This window comes from Diabrotica undecimpunctata, chromosome 4, assembly GCF_040954645.1.
Source record: "Diabrotica undecimpunctata isolate CICGRU chromosome 4, icDiaUnde3, whole genome shotgun sequence".
NCBI classification, from domain to species: Eukaryota; Metazoa; Arthropoda; class Insecta; order Coleoptera; family Chrysomelidae; genus Diabrotica; species Diabrotica undecimpunctata.
In genome coordinates, this window is record NC_092806.1 from 8,590,710 (window position 1) to 8,615,827 (window position 25,118).

Sequence of the window (25,118 nt, forward strand, 5' to 3'; positions counted from 1 at the left end):
TTTTATAGGAACACCCTCTTAAATTTTTATAGGAACTCATTTGATTTCTTCGCTTTGTTTGGAGTTTTTATTTTGTCCTCTGCGGAAATCGGAATTGGGCATGAAGATGACGCAGATTTAGGAGCTAACTTCTTTTCAACTTTCTTCGCCTTGGCCGGCTTTCTCTGTCTTTGATAGTGCTTGTTTAGCCTTAGTCACTTTCTTTACAGATTTTGCCTTTTCGCTGGTAGCAAAACGTTTGGCGGCGGTGGCAGTTTTTTCGGTTTAGTTGTTCCTCCAGCTTTCATTTTTCTCCTGAACTAGGATTTGTAGATGCAGAACCCGATGCAATAGACTTGAAGATCCTAACGCTCCTTTTCGCTTTACATCAATGATGATCCAGTACCAACTGCAGCTTTTAAATATTTTTTGATGAACAGTGCAACTTTTTCCGCATCTACTTTGTAATTTGCTGCGATATATTTCTTGATAGCTTGAAGATAAGAACCACTTCTTCTTGGATTTTTTGCCTTCTTTTCATTTTTGAATGGTGAATCCAGTGAGTGGCATTCCAGATTCCGACGTAGCCGAAGTGACAGATGATTGGTTTTCTATATTTAAGAATTTCATAAAGTATTAGCAATGAATCCAAAACAATATATTTGCAATCAAATCTAGGACTTAAGTCTTAATTGCACAATTTTCAATCAAAACTCACATAAGGTACAAAACGTAACGTTCATGAGACTGATTTAAATAGTTACATTTGACTTTTTACACTCGATAGGCGCGAGACTATCGTATTTACACACATCGACATTGGTACTTGCTGATGTGTGCCCTAGGCACGTGCCTAGGTTGCCTAGGCCTTAGTCCGCCCCTGCCCATATATTTGTTTGCATTTGGGAAGTTTTTTTATGCTATAATCGTGGTTTTCATGTTCCTAATGTTTAATTTCAAACCCGAGACTTTTCTTGCAAGCCAGATCATCTATATCGAAGGTCGGTCGTTGCTTCTATGAATGCTCTCTCTACCTACAAGAATAAACAATGTGTGGAAAGTATGCATCGTTGCTTTTATGACGAATTTAACATTCATACCCAACAGTCACGAGATATCAATTAATCTTAATGCTTAATAAATATTAATATAAACAATGTTTTTTTCATAGAAAGATCATTTTAAGACCTTGTCTGAATCTACTTGTCTACTTCCCCGTACTTTTGTGAGTCTGTATTTTCAATAAAACGACTTTTTTGGTAATATATAATAATTTTCTGTGTGGGTGTATTTCTTACGTGAAACAGTAGACACAATGTTATAAAAATACGTAAAAGTTTCGTGAATAAATTAGCTTAACAAACAAAAATTAATGATATACTTGATACTGATGTCAACACCTACGTATTTTCAAGTTAAAAATGGTAATATTAATCTATATTTAATACCTATTACTGAATTACACCTTCCTCCACATATCAATAGATATTCACCGAATATCTATTGAAATATTCTAATGTATTATTGAAATTGTTAAAAACTTAATAATTTTATATTTGAGAGTCTGTTGCGTCTGTCATAAAGTGTCCGTAATTTTCTCTTTCAACTATTGGATTGTAATCGAATGATTATCTCACAACTGCATAGCTTCGGCATCCATGCATCCAATGCAGTCTGAAGAGTTAGATGGAAAAGAAAAATGGCATTGTTTCTAAACAGAAAGGTTTACATACATTTTATTCAGTCCACACACATACTAACGAGCGTTTTAATAAAACACGTTATGCACGCTGCGCTTGACTCTTGGCAGCGCGCTTTTGACGCGTATGTACGTATTAAGGGCTTGCTCAACTCGTCCAGAAATCGTTCGAAATTGAAACGGAAGGTTTTAATACGTTGAGTGCCAACCAGAAACTGAGTAGATGAGTGGATTTTCAATTTTTTTGTTTTTATAATTTCTAGAATGCTTATAAATTTTTAGGAGAATAATGGAGTCGTTATTTTTTCAATCCGACCATGTTTTTCAATTATATCGCCATTTTTCATATGCAGAGCTGCGACACTTCGTTGCGTTGTGTCGTTTGGTTTCGATAATGTTTTACCCTTCTGTTCCCCAGCGAACGTTCGTGTGGTTTAGTTCGAGCAACATTTTACCTCTTTGCAAGAGAATACGATAACTAGACTGGTGCAGATTGCAATAATGCGCTGTTGTCGAATAAGAGCAAATTTGGTTGTACGAAAACAAAGCACATGTGCCTTTAGATGCATATATGAATGATAAATCGAGACCAGGAGATTTAAAAGTGAAATTCTTCAAATTAAAGTCAACACATTATTTGAACTGATCAACAATAAATGTTTAAAACATAAGCTTAAAATTAAATCAGAAGAAATTGAAGGTTACATTATTTTGCAAAATGATAATTTGCTAAAAAATAGACCCAGAACACGCCAACAGTGGAAATGTAATGTATTTTATAGTCCAGTGAAGTAAAAACTATAAAAATATGTATAGGTTGTATTTTGTGTTCTTCTCTTCTTACTTTTGTAGCTAATATATCTTCAGATATCGGTTTCTGTCCTTAGCCTTAGAATATGTACTACGAAATATAAAGGAAATCTAAGAACAAGAGGTGTTCAAATAATCGCATATGCAGATGATATTGCTATTATTGCAAAGAACAGGAAAATAATGAAAGAAATGCTAGAAGAAATAAAAGAGAAAGGGGAAGTAATGGGACTAAGATTAAATCAAGAAAAGACAAAAATATTAAGATTGGGGAAAAGCCAATGAAAGAAAAAATCAAAATAGGAAGTTCTGAGTTTGAAGAAGTAGAATACTTCAAATAACTAGTAGTTACAATAAGCAGAACCGGAGAAAGGAAGTCCGAAATAAAAGAAAAAATATTAGCAGCGAATAAAGCTTATTTTTCAAACAAAAGATTACATAAAAGCGAAACACTGACTGAGAAAACTAAGATGAACATTTATAATACCATAATTAGATCAATATTATTATACGCAGGAGAAACAATGACGATGATCAAAAAGGATGAAGAAGACTTGAGACTAGCGAAGAGAAAGATTATGAGAACCATACTAGGGAGATTAAGGAAGAACTTAAGGAAGACATCGTGACTAAAGCAATGCATAGTTAGATGGTTATGTCACATTTGGTGAGCAGGAGATGAAGCAGTAATATGACGCAATGATATAATGGAATCCAGGAGGAAGAAAGAGAAAGGGAAGACCAAGATCAAAGTGGTTGCAAGAAGTTGAACAAGACCTCCAAAGGGCAGGAGTCAGAGAATGGAGAGGAAAAACTAGACAGGAAAAAATGGAGAGATATCGTCAAGAAGATAACATAAACACAGGGACTGATCCACTCACGAAATAGGATCTAAAAAGCATTCGCGGTTTAACACCACGCTTGGGTGTATAGCCGTTATATATAGGATAGGTATAATATTAAATAACTAGAAAAAATAAATAATAAATTATTTTGGTATTTATTTACGATAATTGATGACTGATGCGCCTGCGCCCCGCTCGGGTTTATGAAGGTTAAGAATGAACGGAAATGAACATCTCTAACTGGACTAACAGCTAACATCAACTATTGCTTGGCTACGACGACGACGGTATTAATTTTGGACGTATTCCAGGGAAATGTACCTTCAATGATTCTATCAAAGAAGATTGTTGACTAAAGCCTTTAGAAATAATAAAAAGAAAGTAATTACTGAATATCTAAAAGTAAAGAACAATCATTTATCACCATTGCTATATTATTATTTCTATCATATTTGAATAGACTGCATGTTTTATTCAAATGAAATATTATACCGTGTCACACAGACAGATCTTGAAAATTTTAAATTATCAATATAAAGGATATTTCCGAGTTGAATTCTGCACAACACAATAGTTGTTTAATATTACTAAACGATACCGTACGGTAAATTAATAATAGCAGAAACATAGTAGGTAAAAATACACTACTCAACAATTGAAGTGGATAATTTTAAAATTCCTAAAATTAACGTATAAAACTATTTTTGAAATAATTGCCTGTACTATACTCTATATGCTATCTTTATTGCCAATATTTTTTGCATGTGGTTTTTTTCTCCCTATTCTTATCGGCCCTTATCTCGTACAAAGAGACATGTTGTTCCAAACATGAATATATCATTTGTATAAAAGTGCTTGTATTGGCTTTACCAGTTGTCAATAAGTCAAGAAATCTATTTATCATAAAAAACATTATGTAGCAAAGACGTTTAGAACTAATGCAGCTCGAGCAATTAGTTCGTTGGATCAAACAATGCATAACTCAACAAGAGGTTGCTATGAGGTTAAATGTGTCTCAAAGTGTGTTAAGTAGTGCATGGAATCGGTATGTAGCAACTGGATCTGCAACATACAGGTATGGAGGAGGAAGAGAACAATCTACAACTTTTCGGCAAGACCGTTTTGTAGTTCTGACGGCAAGAAGAAACCCAACATTCGCGGCTTCCAGAATTAACAGTGTCTTCAGGCATGCTACTGGAGGAGCGATTTCCAGTCAAACTGTCAGAAGACGGTTACATGCATCCAATTTAAGGGCTAGACGGCGCGCTACCTATTCACGACTAACTAGGGAGCAGCGTGCCTGCAGATATCGCTGATGAAACACTATCAGTGAAACTTCGAAAATTGGAGGAATTGTCTCTTTACTGACGAGTCCAGATTTCGTTTGTATACTAATGATGGCCGAATATTGGTGTGGAGGGAAAGAGGACAGCGTTACAATGAAAATCTGAGAGTCCTAACCACTCTTTTTGGAGGTGGATCCGTTTGCGTGTGGGGAGGCATATGTCTTGACGGTCGCACGGACTTAGTCGTCTTAATTAATGAGACAATGACTGCTACACGATATCGAGACAGAGTTATAGTACCAATAGTTGTTCCTTTTTTTGGTGCAATAGGCGAACAATTTGTTCTGATTGATGATAATGCTCGCCCTCACAGTGCGAGAGTTGTCAACGGGTGTATAGAAGCTCATGGCATTACAAGAATGGAGTGGCCACCGTGTTCACCTGATATGAATTGTATTGAACATGTTTGGGCCGAAATGTCTAGGCAACAAAACAGGCTCCTTCAACCGCCCCAAGCCTTAGATCAGTTGGCCAAGACATTACGCGCGATTTGGGAACGTATACCGCAGCAGTTCATCAATAATTTAATAAGAGGTCTTCCAAATAGAGTTATAGTACTAAGGCGACACAGAGGTGGACCCACACACTATTAATTTTTCTTTCCGGGATATTAGAAATTGAGCAGAAATAGAAATTTTAGGTTGTTAATTTTACAATTTTTGTTTATTTTCTATTTTTTTTTTCTTAAAGAATTTCTTTCTTTCGGTTCATCTGTTTGAAAATACGAAGTAAAAATAAATCTTTATTTATATCACTCCATTTTTCTATTTGACCTTATGAACAAAAAATAAAATACACATTTTCATAATATCCACTTCAATTGTTGAGAAGTGTATATAGCCGCAAGCTTTACGATAAAAAAAGATTTGTAAGTAACGATTACTGAGTAGAACTTGTTCAACTCACAGTTCTTTAATTATTGTTCGGTTACTGTTACTAATTTATAAAATCATTGGGCATCACACAATCACTTAATATCGCCATATCAATGCACACACTGTTTTATTTATGAAGTATTTTAATGTTTTTAATCGAAGAAGAAGAAGAACGAACAGAAAAAGTAAGGATTTCAGTAATGTTCTTAATAATTTTAATGCAACATCAAATAATTAAAAAAAAGGAGTTTCTGTTAAGTTCACTAATAAAACAAAAACTGTTTCTATCACAAATTTATTCTTTGCTGAATAGAAGTGTAGATAAACAAGTCTTAAAAGCCACGTAAACGCAGGGCCGTTCCTGGCGGGTATGCAATGAATGCCCCGCACGCAGGCGCTAAATTTTAGGGACGCCAAATATTTGGTTACCATTACAAAAATATTCTCACTTCTAAAACAAAAAAAGTCAGTGTTCAGTACTTCTCCGGTAAGCAATCACTTCATCCGATTGCTATTCCCTATTACAATACCAAAATTACTAATTAAATTAAAGATAGTGCAAACACTCCTGACCATGAAGCTGCGCGAAGGCGGAGTCAAAATTCACGTAACAGCAGAAAGGTTCTATTGGAAGTGGAATTATACACTGCATAGTACAGTGCATTTCGCATGGAAGTGGGGACTAAACCAAATTTCGTCTACTGCGCCGTGGTCAGGAGTGTTTGAACTATCTCTACCACCCTACAATTTTATTAGTGTCAGCACACGACGCGCCGTCTAATGCCGCTCGCCGCGTTTGAGTAAAGAATGTACTATTGATAAAGAGCAACAAAAATATTATGAAATTGAAAAACAGCGATGGCATGGAATCATTAAAAGAATGATTTGTATTATGCAGTATTTACCTGGCCAAAATTTAGCTTTTAGGGATGACAGTACGAACCTTTATGAGACTAATAATGGCAATTTTTTGAAATTAGTTGAAATGATTGCTAAATTCGATCCAATTATGATGGAACACCTGAGCAATATTCGAAGGTCTAAAGGGTTGTGCCGAAATATGCCTAATTACCTGAGCAATCACTTCCAAAATGAATTAATTCATTTATTTTCAAGAAATATTCAGAAAGAAATTCTGAGTTGCCTCAGAACAGCAAAATATTACTCAATTATTTTGGATGAATCTCCAGATGCTAGCCATGTTGAGCAGCTGACGGTCATAATTCGCTTCGTTTATTGTTCTCCATATGAAGTCGAAATTAGAGAACACTTTATGGGTTTTTTCAAAGTTTTAAATACTAGAGGAGAAGGGCTCTTAAATTTTTTAAAAGAAGAAATATCAAAATTTGAAATAAACCTTGATGACATGAGAGGTCAGGGTTACGACAATGGGGCAAATATGTCTGGCAAGCATGTGGGCCTTCAAGCTCAAATTCTAAAAATTAATCCCAGAGCAATGTTTTTGCCTTGTTCAGCACACACTTTTAATTTAAGTGTCAACGATGCAGCTAAAATTTCATATGAGACTAGTTTTTTTTTCAATTATTCAGGAGTTGTTCAATTTTTTTTCTGCTTCACCCTACAGATGAGACATTTTAAAAAGGAATGTACCAAACTCAACTTTAAAATCAATAAGTAAAACACGATGGGAAAGCAGAGTCAAAGCCATTCGCCCTCTTAGGTTTCAATTCCTCGAAATTTGTAAAAGTTTACATGATTTGGTGGAAGATAATTCAAGAGATATGAACACGAAACATTCAGCAAGGTCACTATTAGACAAAATTAAAACGTTCAAATTCATTTTTTCTATTATAATTTGGCATGATGTGTTAACAAAAGTTAATATAGTAAGTAAAATGGTCCAGAATCCAAATACAACTTTAAATGAATGCCATACAGAAATAAAACATCTTATTATTTATTTCACTGAAAAAAGGTCATGACAAACATTTCGAGATTTTCAGGAATAAGGCTGTAGCAGAAGCAGAAAAAAGTGATGTAGAGCAAACATTTCCGTTATTAAGACAAAGAAAGACGAAGCTTCAATTTTCGTATGAAGGTACAGATGAAACAGTATTCGATCCAAAACAAAAATTTAAGATCAGTTTTTATTTTCAAATTTTGGACACAACAATTCAATCCCTACAAAGACGCTTTGGGGAAATAGATAAGTGCCACGATTTATTTGGATTTTTGGGTAATTTTCAAAATCTAGATTCTGATGTGATTAAAAGATCATGTATGGATTTTGATTTAGCTTTACAAATTTAACATGAAGGAAACATATGCAAAGATATTGATGGTCTTGATTTGCATAATGAAATTCTGTCATACAAAGTTCTTAACCCAATCACAGACTCTAGCAAAATTTCGGATTCGCCCATAGATATTTTAAATTATATAACAAAGAAAAATTTACAATCCTTGTTTCCAAATCTATTTATAGCCTTGAGAATATTCCTGACTCTTCCAATTTCGGTGGCATCTGGCGAAAGAAGTTTTTCAAAGCTAAAGCTCATAAAAAATTATTTAAGAATGTCAATGTGCCAAGAAAATCTATCAGATTTGGCAGTCATTTTAATTGAAAATAAAATTTGTGAAGCCATTGATCACAATAAAATGATAAATGAGCTTGCATCTGTGAAAGCACAACGTATCATGTTGTAATTCCAATATTTGTTATTTAATTATTTTTCACTTGGTATATGTATTATTTAATAAAGTTTTTTTGCATTGAGAGTATCTCCTTTCCGTTATTGTTTCATGTTATATTGCAGAATGCCTTATTAATTTGCGAATTAAGTGTTTTCTTTCTTACTGTTAACTTACATAATAATATTGTTTTAAAATGACCTTTTTTCTTCATTTAATTTTGAAAATAAAACCTTTTTTTCAAACATGGTTCTTTTTATTTTTCTTTTTACATTCATATCGTATTTTCAATCATATCACAAGAACATGTTATGATATAGGTATCTTAAAAACATAATATGGGGGCGCACAAAAAATCTGCACGCAGGCGCTCACTACCCTAGGAACGGGCCTGCGTAAACGAATATAGTTTCACAGTTTTAGATGCATTATATCGTCCGAATATCTTTATTACGAATCATACTTTTACCAAATTTGATATCGTATTTATAAATCTTTAATTTTTCGCAATATTAACTCACAATTTAATTCTTTAAGCATAAATTTTAGATCAGTTTGTGATCAACTTAGAGTTACATGGACAGCATGATTTAGTCATTGTCAATTTATTTTATTAGTTTCTTGTAACTGATTTACGTCTCAGCTTTGGATATGGCTCTTGTCAGAGCATTCTCTCAAGCGTAACATATTCATGTGATTTAGATAAGTATGTCTAGAATTGCATGTAATTTGATACAAATTTGACAGTTGTCAGGACTGTATTAGCCAAATGTGCACTTGTTATCAAATTAAGTCGTATTTTATTACAATTTGGATTAAAAAATAATATTTGTATTTTTACTCACTTCTGTATAAACTATTGTAATATCGATTGGTTGTCGAGTGTCGACAGTTCAGCCGCAAATTCGTGAAATATACTTGAGACATTTATTATAGGAGAGAATGTGATGTCTCAGCATTAGCTCGTATTGTTTATTTTTTATATTACCTTTTCCAACGACCTTTTACTCTCGAACTTAACTGATCTAGCGTTTTGTATATGACCAACTATCAGAGCAATCATAGTCACACGGTGCAGATACTGAACGCAAACGACCATTGATTTTTTTCTCGCCAATACTGACCTTTCACTGACTACAAAAAAAATATTACTTACAGCTCGGTTGGTAATTACTATACTTATTAATAGAAACAGAGGTCTACAAGCCGACTACGCTCGAGGACGACGCTCATGTTTGAATACCAATTGACTGTTAAATATTGAAAAGAGGTGCGATTCTCGCATAGTTACAGATTTCTATTGTTTATTTTCTGGTGCCTAACCGCAATGGTATATTTACAAGTTTTTAATGCTCTATATAAAGATAAATGTTTGAGATGATCCATTTATCGATTTCATAAATTAAGATTTACACTAAATAAATAAAGAAAGAAGCTCTGAATGACTGGTATGTTTAATTTAGTTTAACATTTCTTGTTGATAGTGGCTTAAAAGTTACAAATCCTTAAATCCTCAAACTTCAAAAACCAGAATGCATCACATAAATTACAAAATTGCGTTCCAGGCTTTTCCCTTTGTTTCTTTTCTCTTCATTTTCCTTTCAATATATTATATGCATCTCATTCTTCTAACGTCCAACTTCATCAATATAATACGTCGGTTAATAAGTCCCGAGTATAACCATGAAATGGCGATTCTAATGTATCATCCATATGACATTTCGGTACTGTCAGTTTACAGCTACTTTTGTGATTTTTATAAACAATGGATTCAAAGCAATGCCGTGTGTTAATTCAACACTCTTATTAGATGGAGAAAATACCGTCCAAACTGAGCAATGGCTCAAAAATTGTTACCGGAACTCTGCTCCATCGAATACAACCATTAAACGATGGTTTGCTGCATTCAAATGCGGTCGTATCTTTCACCAATGATGCCGAGCGCTCCGGAAGGCCAAAGGATGCAGTTATTCCCGAAACCATCGGAAAAATGCTGAAAATTATTATAGAAAACCGCAAAGTGAAGTTGCAAGAGATAGCTGACACTCTAAGTTATCAAAGGGTAGCATTTTGACTATTATACATGAAGATTTGGGTATGAAAAAGCTGTTTTAAAAATGGGTGCCGCATTTTCCTACAACAGAGCAAAAACAACAACGAATTGATGAATATCGGCGCTGTTTGGACATGTTTAATCGGAATAAGTCTGAGTTTTGGCATCGGTATGTCACAATAGATGAAACATGGATCCATCACTTCACTCCGAAATCAAATTGACGGACATCCGAGTAGACAACACCCGGAAGACGCAACAAATCGCCAGAAAAGTTATGACCTCTTTATTTTGGGACCATAGTAAGGAATTATTTTCATTGACCATTTGAAACATGGAGAAACAATCAACAACCTACTTTATTGGACCGTTTGAAGAGAGAAATCGCAAAGAAAATGCCTCATTTGTTCAAGAAAAAATTGTTATTTTACCAAGACAATGCACCGTGTCACAATTCAATTAAAACAATGGCAAACAAACACGAATTAGGCTTTAAAGTGCTTCCGCACCCACCATGTAGTACAGATCTGGCTCCCAGCGATTACCACCATTTTTCCGTTTTAAAAGAATGCTTCGTGGTAGAAGAGATATCGCTCCTATGAGGAAGTAACACCGAAACTGAAGCTTATTTTAAAGGCAAAGATAAATCCTTTTATAAGGGTGGCATCCAAACATTAGAAAAGCATTGGAGAAGATTATTTTGATGAATAAATAATAATTCTGTTTTACTAGTTAGGCCCAGGACTTATTGACCGACAAGTTCCATAATCAAATCTCTTTTGATTATGTATATTGCTCAAGTTTACATTTCCAGTCCTTTGTCTTTTTCGACATTTCTTTCGCTTTATTACATGTACTTTTCCAAACATTCTCCCGCTCCAAAAAAAATGTTTTTAAGAACAGCTGAAAGTATAAGTATAAAGAATAGACATGAAAACATCGATATACTAATAAAGAATAGTTAAGTAAGAATGTAAAATATGAAAATAAATACCACATACTTTCCCAAACAACATGTTTTGACCTTCTGCTTCAATATCGTCCCAACTGTATTATCTCAAATCTCTTTAGTAGTGTGCTTTAGTGTAGAGATAAATGATACAACCAGCCAAGTTGTCTCATTTATTTCTACACCCATATATTCAGTTTTAGTAACAATGACTCGTCAGTTCCCACTTGATGTAATTTGGTAATAACTTTCTATTCATATCCTCTGTCATTATATTTCTGGACAAAATAACTGGATCATCTGCATAGCATAGATAATAATACGATATGATTGTTTATATGAGAATGTCAATTAAGGATTCCAAAAAAGGTTCAAAAAAAGTTTGCCTATCCTACCCCCGGGCTTCTCCCTAATCCCCCCATCGTAGTATTGTTCTGAAGCTATTTTCTTGTGGCATATTAGACTAATTACTATTTAAATAGGAATAAGCCACAATTAGCTCTCTGCCTATCCAAGCTTAATTTGACCAATATCAACCTAGTTTTCTTACCAACCAACTGTCTTATGGACCAAGGAGTCATAAGAAGTTTAAAGTGCCATTATCGGAAACATCTTTTGAAAAGGATGATTTTTTTTATGGACAATGGGGAACCAGTCTTGTGAACATTACCAGGTTGATGCAGTGACAATTTGTAAGTGCTTTCGTCAACATAAATTGACTAGTTTCTCCCAATGTTCAAGATGTGACGAGGATGACGAAATGCCTTTATCAGAGTGGATACAAAAATTTAATGTAAACCAGAGAGAGTTTAGAACTGATCTTGACTCCAACATTTAAGTTGACGATCAGGTAGAAACATTTCAAGTTTTAAGTGATAAAGAAATTGTGGAACAAGTGCAAAATGTAGAAATGGATGTTGATGAAGATAATGAAGAAGAAGATGGCGTTGATTGTCCTACAATCCAAGAAGCCATGAGAGCTGCTGAGACCATATCCAGGTTTTACCAGTCCAGGGAGGCATCCACAACTACCAAAGAAGCAGCTCAGATAATTAAGGACACCACAAAAAAACTTTATTTTTCGGAAAGGGTTGTGTAGAAGAAAATAACTGACTTTTTCCGGCATTAGTGAACTTTTTCATAAAAAATGTAAGTTTCATATACATGATTTATGTTGTATTTCTTAATTTTTTATCCTAAATGCAGATGTAATATTAAATAATGCTGTAATAAAATTTTGCGTCGTTAAAATTTCATTTTTTTTTTCTACCTCTTTTATAACGTCACTCTAATAATAGCATCATTGTTTTACTGAACCCTTCAATAACGCTATAACCAAGTTCAACTGTATTCGTAAATTTATTTGTTGGCTTTAACGATTGTTATTTACTAGCGATTTCTCATTAATCCATAAAATATTTATTGCTCACACAATGACGTTTAAGATTAATAAAATATAAAAGTATTTTCAAATAGTCACCTAAGATACAATGATTTTCTGATAGGATTTTGGAAGAGTGCCACGAAAATTTGACTCATCGCTGCATACTGGACGGATCCAATATTTTTCTGAGGTAAATTCTCAAGGAAATATTAAGTATTTTATTTAAGAAAGACTATAAAATATATCGCTTTATATAAGTACTTCCGAAAGTTCATTTAGTTTTCAATATATTTAAAAGTAATCTAAGAACTACCATGAAGAAGTTCCGGCATACAGAGATGCAACTAATAACATAATTTAGGAACAACCAACCTTTAAACGTCATCTGTCAAAATATGTTTCCAATTTTACCATTATTTTACAAGTTAAGTGGTTTAAATGAAGCTACTTTTGCAATTTTGAAAACAATTTCTTGATTTACTGAGTTGATGAAGCGTTGATTCGATAAGGTGAAACGTTTGCTCGCTTACGAGGCGGCACTTTTGAAATTCTTGAGCCAAGGGCATGGAGTAACGTTACCTTGCGTTGTCCCGTCAAAGAGAGAGGACAGGTAACACCATTTAATAAACCATCGAAAAGTGAAGCCAGTTTCGATGTGACTGACATGTTTGGTGTCTGTACGTTGCCCATTACTACCTCTCGCAGTGTTACCAGGTCTACTGATTTTTCAGTAGATCTACTGGTTTCAACTTCAATTTACTGATTTAGTAAAACACTATACCGATCTACTAAAAAATAATGTAATGATAAAATCATGTTCAAAAAGTGATCATTATGTCAATGTTCAATTATAAATTTTGAAAAAAATCTATTTATTGATATACATATATCTATTATTCTCAATCTACTGAAGAAATAAAATATGACCTGGCAACCTTTCTGGTGCCGGTTTGGCTTCAGTCAATTCCATACGATTACGCGCCCCCTCTCTTTCCTTGTGTAAGCGTCAATCAGACTGGAAATGTCAGAGCATTATATCTGTCAAAAAATAACACAGATGTGCTAAAGTCAGCTCGGCAAGGAAAGAAACCTAGCATAAATCAAAAGTTCAATATGCATAGGGACTGTGAAACCACGGCCTATCGGTCCTTTTTGACGTGACAACGTCTTAAATTAGGTTGTGGCTCGGAGTCACTCATGAAAAAGTGTAACGCCCGCTCACGTCTGTTACGATGAGTCACCGAACGAGAGAGAGGCCCGCGGACCGGCGAATGCCTTGCGTCTCTCTCCCACTCAAACATGATCGGTCCGCTGCGCGCGCAGCAGTAGAGAATTAGGCGCGTTGAATCGGTGCGTGCTTGTGTCTCTGGGAAAAGACGTTGTCACGTAAAATCTTCGCCCGTAAAACCGACTTTACAGGCAACCGATTTTTTGTTTAAAGAGTTTTTATCAAGAGGTGTCAGAAAAGTTACCACAGGTATAACTTTTCATAGCGATGTAGCTTTTTGATCCTTCGATATCCCCTCTTATCAATATGAATGTGTACTACAAGGTTTTCAACCTTGCTGATTACGAATTCGATGTCAAAATTGAAAAATTCAAAATGGCCGATCCAATTAGGCTGACCAAATTTCATATATTTCGGATTATTTGGAATAAATAGGTCTGTAAGGTTTTTGACCTAGCTGATTACGAATTTGATGTCAAAGTTGAAAAATTCAAAATGGCGAATCCAATATGGCGCAACAAATTTCATCGAATTTGAATTAATTGGACATAAATGGGTATTGAAAGGTTTTCGACCTCGCTGAATACGAATTTTGATATCAAAATTTAAATATTCTAAACGGAAAGGCTAATAAAGTGCTATAAAGTTTTTGGCTTTTTTGAACACAAATTTGATATCAAACAAAATTAAAGAACTTAAAATGCTTTATCCAAAATGTTTCAGTTGTAATATTAACATGTGTAATAAGAAATATTTAATTCTTTTAACAAGTGTAATAATTCTTCATCAGCTTAACAAATTGTCAAATCAATAGGTATATATTATAATTTGTAAACATGAATAATTTCGATCCAGCCTATGCCTCTCCAGATCAATTCGAGCCCTGGTCTCCATCAGCAAACCTCTCCATTCCTTAACGGTCTGTAGCCACGACCTTCTCCTCCACGATGTCAAATCAATAATTTATTTATGTAAAACATGAGTAATATTACAATCGTATACAATAATTTTTTCCACAAACATCCTTTTCTGAATAGTCATCAGTGCCTGAAGCAATCGGTAGGGGAGCTAAGAGAGCTCTCGCTTTTGGTAATAAGCTTTTTCTGATAGTTTGCCTACTATGACCGGAATTAAATAGTGCCAACCTTCCCGTAGACAACTTATAGTCGAAAATCTCTATAAAAAACTTCGTTCCCGGGGCTTCTGACCCTGTTTTTAACATTTGGTTCCACTGTGCGTCATGAAAGAGGTTATCTGTACCCTATTGATGGTAAACATGGTAGGTTCGGATATGGTTAACGCTACTTGAGCTAGTAATGGTGTGAAGCTACTATCTGTGTATTACGCCTTAATGCCTTTAAGCCCTTATCCTTTTTAGTGAAACGTGGCGACCATATTTCTTGGAGTTCCGAGAGTTGAAAGGTTCAAAACAATGTAACTTTACTAACCAATCGTAGTTGGCTAGAGCGAACCTCAAAGAATGCTCAGAGAAAGAGATTTGCATCAAATTAGGAGGTTATTACGGAAACTGAAATGTATTTTGAGGCCACCAAAATTAGTCTACAAAAATATTAGAGAATCGTTAGAATCAGCTAAACTATAACGATAGTTCAACTTCACTTCGGTTTTTTAGTTAACAAAAAATCAGAGAAGCAATAGTATTTTTGAGCCTAAAGGACTTCCATACCAAGACCTATAATAGACCAACAATTTATCACAAAAAAATGAAATGCTAATTACAGACTACCTCACATTTTTTCCAAAATATTGATCTACTTTATCGTCAGATAAGAGATAAGCAAATCTCTGGTGTCTCGCTTTTTTATCTGTTTTTGTCACGTTTCCAATAAAATATAATAATTGTAAAGATGTATAACTTTAAAATGAATGAAAACATAGATTATTGGATTAATTGCCGTAAAAAAACTAACTTTACTTGAAAGATAATTATTTAACATTTTATTCATATTTATAATGCTAAATGAATAATATCTGTCATATGGACACTCGAATTTAGTACAATCGAGAGGTACAATTGTTGATGACAACATTTAGTACATTGGTAAAAAAGCGCGATTGTTCTATTCCAAATGGTCAATTGTTTTTGGGTTATCAGTGTAGATTAGCGAAGTCACAAATCTACAACGCGAAATTATTCACTCAAGAAACGTTTCATTCATCTTTATATAAAACCAAAGCGCCGCTACATTAAGGCGATTCGATTCAGGAACGAAAAGTCATTTATCATAGTTCTACAGGCGTAACCATTGACTGTAACGTTCTGGCCAGCATAAATTAGGACCAACGATGCCATTAGTCCCTATAAAAGACAGTTTTTCTGAATTTAAGGGAGTCTTAACAATTGCCCGAGAATTATCTTCAGTCAAAATGCAGCAGTTTTACTTAATTATATATCCATTCAACCAATGATGGACTTCATCGCTGAACAAAATTTTCTTGTGAAAATCTGTAACATCAATTTCATTTTGAGCTCATTTGCCGCATGTATCCAATTCTTGCATGAGTAGGATTTTGTACATAAACACAGATTCATTTGTTGTGTAGCAAAAGATTCATTCTCGTCTTTCTCGATACTACACTTGCCAGCAGCAATAGCTTCTTCGGTAGGCACTGTAAACGTCTCGACGTCTCGAAAGGTGAGTATTATCATTTTATAGTATACATTGAGCAAAACCCTTTCACTTTCAGGCTTCAATCTATTCATGATGAAATAGCGAACAATGCTGAGCATTAGGTAATCAGTCTGCGACAGGAAACAGTGTTGCCACTAAATTCTACACGTTATTTTCTAAAAAATCCAAAAACCACAGATCAAGATTTGATGATAAGTGTCCGATGTCCTAGAAACCATCACTACACCAGTAATCATCGATAAAATCCATGATATGATCATGAATCAAAATTAATGCGATATCAGAGACACATAAACATGCTTCGTTTCCCCATTGTTTACCGATGTTAGCATACATGGATATGCTGACTTTACGGTAAAGCCAGCATAGCCATAGCTATATCCCGGCAAAGAAAAGTGGTACAGGGCCCATCTTGGCGGCATATTTTGTCGCTAATTAATTGCTGCTGATTGGTATATTAAAACAAGAAAATTGGAATATCTCGGACATATTACACGTGGAGAGAAATACACCTTGCTCCAACTGATTATACAGGGAAAGATCCAGGGAAAGAGAAGCATAGGGAGGCGTAAAATGTCATGGCTGCGCAACCTGAGAGAGTGGTACGGATGTACATCAGAAATGAACTTTTCAGAGCAGCCGTCTCAAAAGTCCGAATAGCTATGATGATTGCCGACCTCGGAAGCGGAGATGGCACTTGAAGAAGAAGAATGTATATTAACCAATCCTCAAAAACTACTTCATCATCTCCTAGCTCAAAAGACTCCCCCAGAAACTTTACAGTCATAAAAAAAGCGGCAGTGCATTGGAGAAGGCTAGATGATGAACTTCATCCAAACAAAAATGGTGGCAACTATGTTCTCTCATATTACTTAAAAAGGGGCTTAGCAATAATTAGCATGCACTATGATTGGGTTGTTCCAGCGCTGATTTAAAAAAAAAATCTCTGAACAAATAACAGATCCACTAACAAAGTGACTGGTATTGGGATATGTACTGATAACTCACTCACCTTATCCATCTGAATTAACCTTGAGTTAACCTGTTCTCAAACTTTTTCTCATTTTTTACTAATAAGGTTGTTTTGTACATAACGATGAGGGTACAGCTGTATCACTGTGTATCACAACTAATATAGGTAAATTTTTACGAAAAATACTTGTAATTACATGGATGCTCTAGAGTCTAGAGTAATCATCCTTTAACAATGCACCAAGAACTGAGGTCTGGATTAAACCTAGGGGCTCTCTGAGGTATGTTATGTACAGCAATAAATAAACCACTAATAACAGATATAATTATACTACTAAATAAATAAAAAGAAGAAGAATCTAGTGAGTTGTCTTTAAATAATGCAATGATTTTAAAAATGTAACAAAACAGACTGAAATTTGAACAATAAGAATAGCAAAAACAAAATATTTATGTCTAAGAATGTTATAAAAGTTAGGTAAAAAAATCACAAACTGATTTAGCAATATTTATTTCCGCACATCAAATTGTTGTCATTTCAAAAGAGTCAGCAGTGATAATATTTCAGTATCTTAAAGTTTAAAATAACATTCTTTTATCTAATATTTTTTTGATAAACTGATGACATCAATTGTAAAAAATAGAAATATAAATAATTTTTAACAAACATAGTGAAGGAATCGTTGAAAAACTAATATGACAAACATTTTTGTAATATAGAAGTGGAATTAATCATGAAAAAATTGCAGATATTGATAAAAACAGAAAATGTGGTCTATGTCCAAGCAGTTTGTTGGAGATATATGGTTATGTGAATAATTATTCAATAGCAATGGTCATTTTATATTATTTATTGGTTTCATATTCATCATCAATTAGTCCTGATTTGTTCATTGTTGAAAATAGGCCTCCTCTAGATATTTCCATCTATTTCAGTTCTGTTCCACTGAATTGGTTACAATTATTTTCAGATCATAGATGCATAGGTCCATCACGATACATTTGACAGTATACCTTTGTAAAGAAACTCCTAATTTTCCTTGCTGTATCATTTATAAAAAAAGCCGATAATAATGAAAAGTTGTTTTTCTGAATTGTCTGCAGAATTTTTCTCTATGTGTATACTCCTTACAATGTCATAATTTCTAACTTATATCTGAAATGCTTGTCTCTAATAAGTGTCTAGTCAAGGGTGAGCCTCCAAATATAGAACTTAACAATATGCTCACCAGCTATCACTGTCCTCCCAACGCTCTGTTCACACTCACTCCCATGCTGAATTTTAACTCAATCAATGCACACTAGAGGAGATGGAAGGCCGACAATGGTAAACAACAAGAGCAGCCGCACTACCGCATGAGAGAATCGAGTTTTAATCTGGGAAAAACTCCACGGGCCCTAGGGTGTTGACCAAAGGCCAACCTCTTCTGCTAGAGTGTTTATCTAGTGGCTGCTCCTTACTGATCTTATGAGTGTTAATCTGACAGACCTTTGATTTTGTTATTTATTAATTTCAAATATATTTTTATTTAAATTAAACCTGAGATTTACTGAGTCTGCTATTTAAAAGTAATCGCATTACATATTCTTGATGTTGCAGTTGGGAGGGATATAGTGGAAAGTATTTTATTTTGTAAATATGTATAAGTAATATCCAGTCTTCAGATATTACTAACCAATCTGGATTTGTTTGGTCTTCACTCTAAGTAATGAACCATTTCGGTTCTACAGGTAAAATTATGTATAAACCTTAAGTTTTCATGATTTTATGGATTCAAATTGCCCTATAAACAAAAAAGTTATTACAATTTTTTGAGAAGAGCTTTTTCTATTATTGCTAATAACTTTTTTAATTATTAAAATCGTATGAACCTTTACCAAATGTAAGTTTTTATTTCTTTAAATGATGTGCAGAAAAAATGTACTAATCTGCCTAAGTAGTCATTTTTTTTTTTCAAATTCCAATTGTTTATTATGATTTTAGAAAAAACAGCAGTTTTCAAATGACCATGCTTTGGGCTGGTCTAAAACACCAATTTAATAACCTTTTCTAACACCATAAAAAACAATTTAATAAGATTTCCTTAATTATTACATAAGTTATTAACAATTGTAGAAAAAGCCTAAATTTTCCCCTAAATTAGTAATAACTTTGTTGTGTAGTGAACAATTTTGATGTAAAGGCTAGTTTGAAAGGATTTGGCATCTAGATTATTTTATTCCTTGGACATTTTTCAATATAATACATAGGTTTCTCACAATAGCACAATGAATGGAAAGAGAAGATTTTTACACCTAGGTAAGTAATTGTATAAAAACAATAATGAAATGACCCCTTTTTTATTAATTTTCTTAAGACTTTCTAATAATCAAATCACACTCAGAAATTTTCATGATTTTTCAATTATTTTACAACTTCATTCACTTGGTTTGATAAAAGGGTTGGTAAATAGTTAAATATGATGATGGATCATGAGTAATGTGTCAGGATTGATGTGTATAGGATTTACATGGTATTCACATAGGTAAACTAGTGCATGGTTTGCATATATATATAGGTAAAAGACTATTAATTTTATCTATTTGTGGATCAGATACCTGGGCAAGGTTATAGACAGATGTGAATTTGTATATTGATTTTGGAGAGTTGTTTGATAAGTGTCTCTATTAGTTTTTATTCCTTGTAAAGTTATACTTTGAAAAGGTTTACCACTAGATATTACTTTGCTGGGCTTTGGTGAAAAGGTTGGTAAATGGTTTGGAAGTATGCTGGTGGGTCATTGATCTGTATCAAAACTGACAACTTTAAACATAGGTAGTTTATTAGACAAGAAGGACATCATGCTCAAGTTCTTAATTTGTTTCTTATAGATATTTGACGAACTGGGTTTACTATAAGCAGATGGGGAAAAATATGTTGTATTATTATGTTAAAAATGGATGCAGATGTGTGACAAAAATATTTGAAATGAGTTCTCAAATGTTTCAGGTTACATTTATTCTTGTTATCTTCTATATTGCAGCTTTTTTATCTCCTGTTTTCATAATTAGCCAGATTACCTTTAATAGACTTGGTTTATTATTATCTTCAGTATATTTTCCAAAAATGTGGTTTTTTAAAGCGAAATATGCAAATATTGATTCGCAGAACTACATCAGCGAGTAATCTATTTCCTCACCATTATGATTTTACATTATTCCTCAAAACCCATTAGCAACCATAAATAATGAGTAAAAGTAATATTATACATTCTAAATATATGTTTAAGTAATATTCCAATATATCACATAAACTACTTGTTTTATTACCTATTTATTGCCAAAGAAAATATATTAAGTGTACTTGATGCATTATGTGTACCTGTAGTTGGTAAACAATAGAGAAAGTCATTTATTTGTTGCTTCACTTATTCCCATATGCAATATTAAACATCAAAATCAGATGGTATTTATAGAAATTGAAATGGGATTGGTGGAAGAGCAAAAATATTTACAAACTGCTAATCTATAAATATATTTCATTTTTCTATTTTTAGACAGGGACTGCCCAGAAAAACAAAATCTTCAAATAACAGAATTAACAAGACTTTCATTAATTTAGGATATATTTATAGCAATAAAGAAAATGGAGGATCTAGATCTAGTGTTAGAAATTTAATTAAAGAGAGCATAGGCAACAGGAGCTTCAAACTAATACATAATCATGAAATAGGCAGCAACTCATTATTTTAAAATGTTAGGAAATGAAGACAAGTTAACCAATAAAGTATAAGAAACCGAAAGACAACAGGCTAAAAAATAAGCAGGGGGAAAGGTTAAACTACAAAATTTAATCCAGCAAGTCTATAAAACATATCTAAGGATATAAAACTGAGTAGAGCTAATAAAATGACAATTTATGTCAAAAGTATATGACAGACCACTTTGGAGATAAAAAGTTTGTAGCTATATTACCAGCTGAATTGTTCTAAATCTCTATAATGTATTGTGAGATTCAATAGGACTTTTCATCAAAAAATAGTGTCAGCCATTTTTTTCGAACAGATTTTTTGTAAACAAATATGTTAGGCTAGGTTAGTAATATAAATAAGGATAATGTGCATGTGAACGCAAAATTAAGATAAAAAATACCGAAGAGAGTAAGTAAAGTTATTGAAAAAAATAAATACGAAAATAATGAAAAAAGTGCCTCATTTAGCAAATCAATTTTTTTAATTGATTATTATTATGATAACTGTATGAAAAGGAACAACAAAGTGATGTGGTTATGGAGTATGTAAGAGTGACACACTCTCTAAATCATTTAAAGACAGATGGAGATATTTTATAAATTTTCTAAAGCCTTTATTTCTTTATAAACAATGGTATTTCTTTATTAGATAAAAAATATTTATTTAATATTTCTTTATACACCAGTATGTATGACATATTGATATATAATATATATTATAAATATGCCATTGCCAATTCTGTCTGTATGAAAAATATGGTGGCTGATGAAGAGTCCTATTAAACAGATTCCCAATTAACATAATTTGGAAAGCAGAAAGACAATTAATGAACTAGCATCCAACAAATAAAAGATGAATGCTAGAATGAACACGAGCTACAAATTTAAATAACGTTATATAAAATAAAGACTTATTAAGATTAATTTGAACATATGAAATTAAGCTGTGGTGGAAAAAGGTTTCTAAGATACTTTTTTCACTTCTTACTTATTTTATTTCATATAATTGTATTTTTAATCTTGTATCTTCTAAGGATTACTTCACACCAATTGTACATTAGGTAAAAATATATTAAACTCAGAAAATAGTAAATATATATTAAAAAGAAGTTTCTAGAAGAGAAATCTCGATACATTTAAGTACTATATACTTTATGTCGAGTATGAAATATAAAGGAAAGATTTGTTTAAGAAAGCAAAGCTACCTACATCGAAAACTTATACAGTAAATCTAATATAATATTGATCTAATGATCTTATTGCACCATGAACACCAATGAAGTAACTATAATGATTAACAAGATATACCTAGTAAATGAGAATTACAAGATTAAATAATATATGGAAGAAGTACAGGATGATATCTAAGAAAAAACTGAATTTGCTTAATTGAAGACCAGAAAACTCAGGCAAAATGCATCCAACAGAAGTGAAAATATACAATAAAAAGAATCTACACAGGCATCATTATGTATTAATGACCCCATACTCCATTAAGTACCTATTTACAAGTATATTAAGTTTATCTTCATTAGGTATTTTACTATAAAAATATTTTCTTACTATTTTGTTATCACCTCATTGTAATTCATATTTGTGGTGGTATTGGTAAGCCACATTATATTCATAAAAAGAAGAAAATGTTAACAATAACAACCTAACAGCAGTACAGTAACAGAACAGCCTATCCTAATCCTAACCTCAAAGGAAAACTGGAAGGGAGTGGCTGCAGGGAAACTTGTGCTTGTGAAAAAGTCTAATATGTAATTAAAAACTAAAGACAGTTACCTGGAAATACTTACCTAAAGAATATCAATAAAATAAGGCTTACTAAATCAGCAAAAGTGAACATTGTTAACTTTATTGAAGTTATTATTATGCCTTGTAAGTAAATTTTAGCACTAATGAGATATTAAATTTATGATGCAATAAAACTATATTGATTTAATCATCTAATTTTAAAAAATAATTATTAGGCAGATATTCAAATGTTTATCTACAAATATATTTTTGAAAAAGTAGGTTGTATCTAATCAGAATTGGTAAGAAACTGATAGAAAGCAGGCAGAAAAGCATTAATTTTATTACCCACATATAGTAGCTGTTGATAAATAATACCCTAGACACATTGTAAAAGAAATAGATTGGAAATTACAGTTCTTCACAGAAAACCAATAGTTAAAAGTGTGTCAAACTTCAAAAATATGTATCATCAAACTACCTGTGTATTCCAAGAATTACTAAATTTTACAGGTAGTTTTAATCCAGTCGTAGTCAAATAAGCTGCTAATTGTACTATATCTCGCACATAATTAATCAAAAAAAAAATCAGTACTTTAAAAAACAGAAATACAGATCCTGTTCTATTTATAGATTATTTTCATAGATCCATATGTGAAAATATGAAATAATGAAAGTCAGATCCCCAAAATTAACTGGCAGCTAAAAATCCAAAGTTAACACAATGAGCCTGCCCTCTTTTATAAAAATTTAACTCAATATCCTCCCAATTTGCTGGAACTGAAAAGTGGATCAAGCACGGAAGGTGTGTTGTTATTTTGTCTGCCTGTTTTTCTTATCGAGTATAAAATTAAATAGTTAAACAAAAGGATAGGTCGACGTGTACAATGAACATCGGTCAACTAGATTTTTACGACGGACGAGAGTCATTAGTCATTTGTAAATGGAAACATTCATTTCGATTCACATCCTTCCACATTGCACCAGTCATCCATCCAGGCGCACTAGATTTTTGGAACGCAGTTTTTTGATACTTACATAATGAAAATTATAAATGTCGAATAACAATTTTCTAGTGAATATTTTGAGGAAATTTAGGTAAAATTCAATATTCTAGGGCGAGTAATGTACAACTCGAAAATTCTTGCCACAAGATGTCTCTCTACTGGAAGTTCATTGATACTTGGGCCTCGAGGCAGAATTTTAACGTGAAAAACAAGGGACAAACGCTAATTTATAATATCCTACCTCTGATACACTATCTTCCTCGCTTTCTGATGTTTCTGACATATATCTGCGATGTTCTGAATACGTTTCAGTTTCTGATTTAGCTGGACTTGAATTGGACGTCGTCGATTGGGGAGTAGACGATGAGTTCCCTAGTTCGTGGAGAACAGTCACTTTATCTATTTTCGGATTATCTGTAGAGGATTCTTGCGAAACATTCTGCATGTTGGCATTTCAATTCAACTATGAACGTTAAAATTGTCTCGATTTTACTATTAAATACACTGTACGCGCACTAAATGCAAGCACATTCGTTCACATAAAATTCTTCGCGATCGCCATTTTCTACTATGGCCGATTGAAAAATCAAGTTCCGTATTTCATATTCCCACACTTACCTGCCATCTCATACAAGAATTTGTCATTCTTTACATATTCCAACTATTCCATTCAGGATTCTGCATCTGCATCCTGTTCGGCGCTATACGAGAAGCAGCCTATATTCACTATTTTAAAACAAAATGGTAGATGGCGCAGGTTCAAAAATAATACGTTTTTTTCTTACTTTATAATTTTATATTACACAAAAATTCTTTAAATATTATCATACTTACAATTTTATCATACTTTTTATTGTTTAAAATAGACTATATTAGTAAACAGTCGTAATTAACAACGATATCGATACAACCATATTCAAATGCTTATCAATTATATTACAAATTACGTACTTGGTTACTAGGTGTCACTGCTTTAAATAAGTAATTATATTATTTAATAATATTATGTGTCTTTAGAGGGTCCACCTTATACAATAAAAATTTTTATATTATTATTATTTTTTATTGGGTTACAAATAACATTTTATAAAAGTCCAAATAGTGTTAGATATGGCGAACTGGCAGGTTATTCGATTAATTATCTTATACCAGTTCAGTATTCAAGAACTTGTGGGTTCCAAAAATCACACACAGC

At 33.0% G+C, this 25,118-nt stretch overlaps 1 protein-coding gene across 1 annotated transcript in view; it reads right to left on the bottom strand.

Moving 5' to 3' along the window:
• The window catches only part of LOC140438057 (ankyrin repeat domain-containing protein 17-like), a 126,441-nt gene extending 101,935 nt beyond the window's left edge, over positions 1-24,506 (bottom strand). Inside the window, 1 exon segment of the mRNA XM_072527769.1 lies at positions 24,165-24,506. Within this exon segment, the coding sequence (XP_072383870.1) occupies positions 24,165-24,368 (204 nt within the window). The 5' untranslated portion in view covers positions 24,369-24,506.
• Between the last annotated feature and the right edge of the window lie 612 nt (positions 24,507-25,118).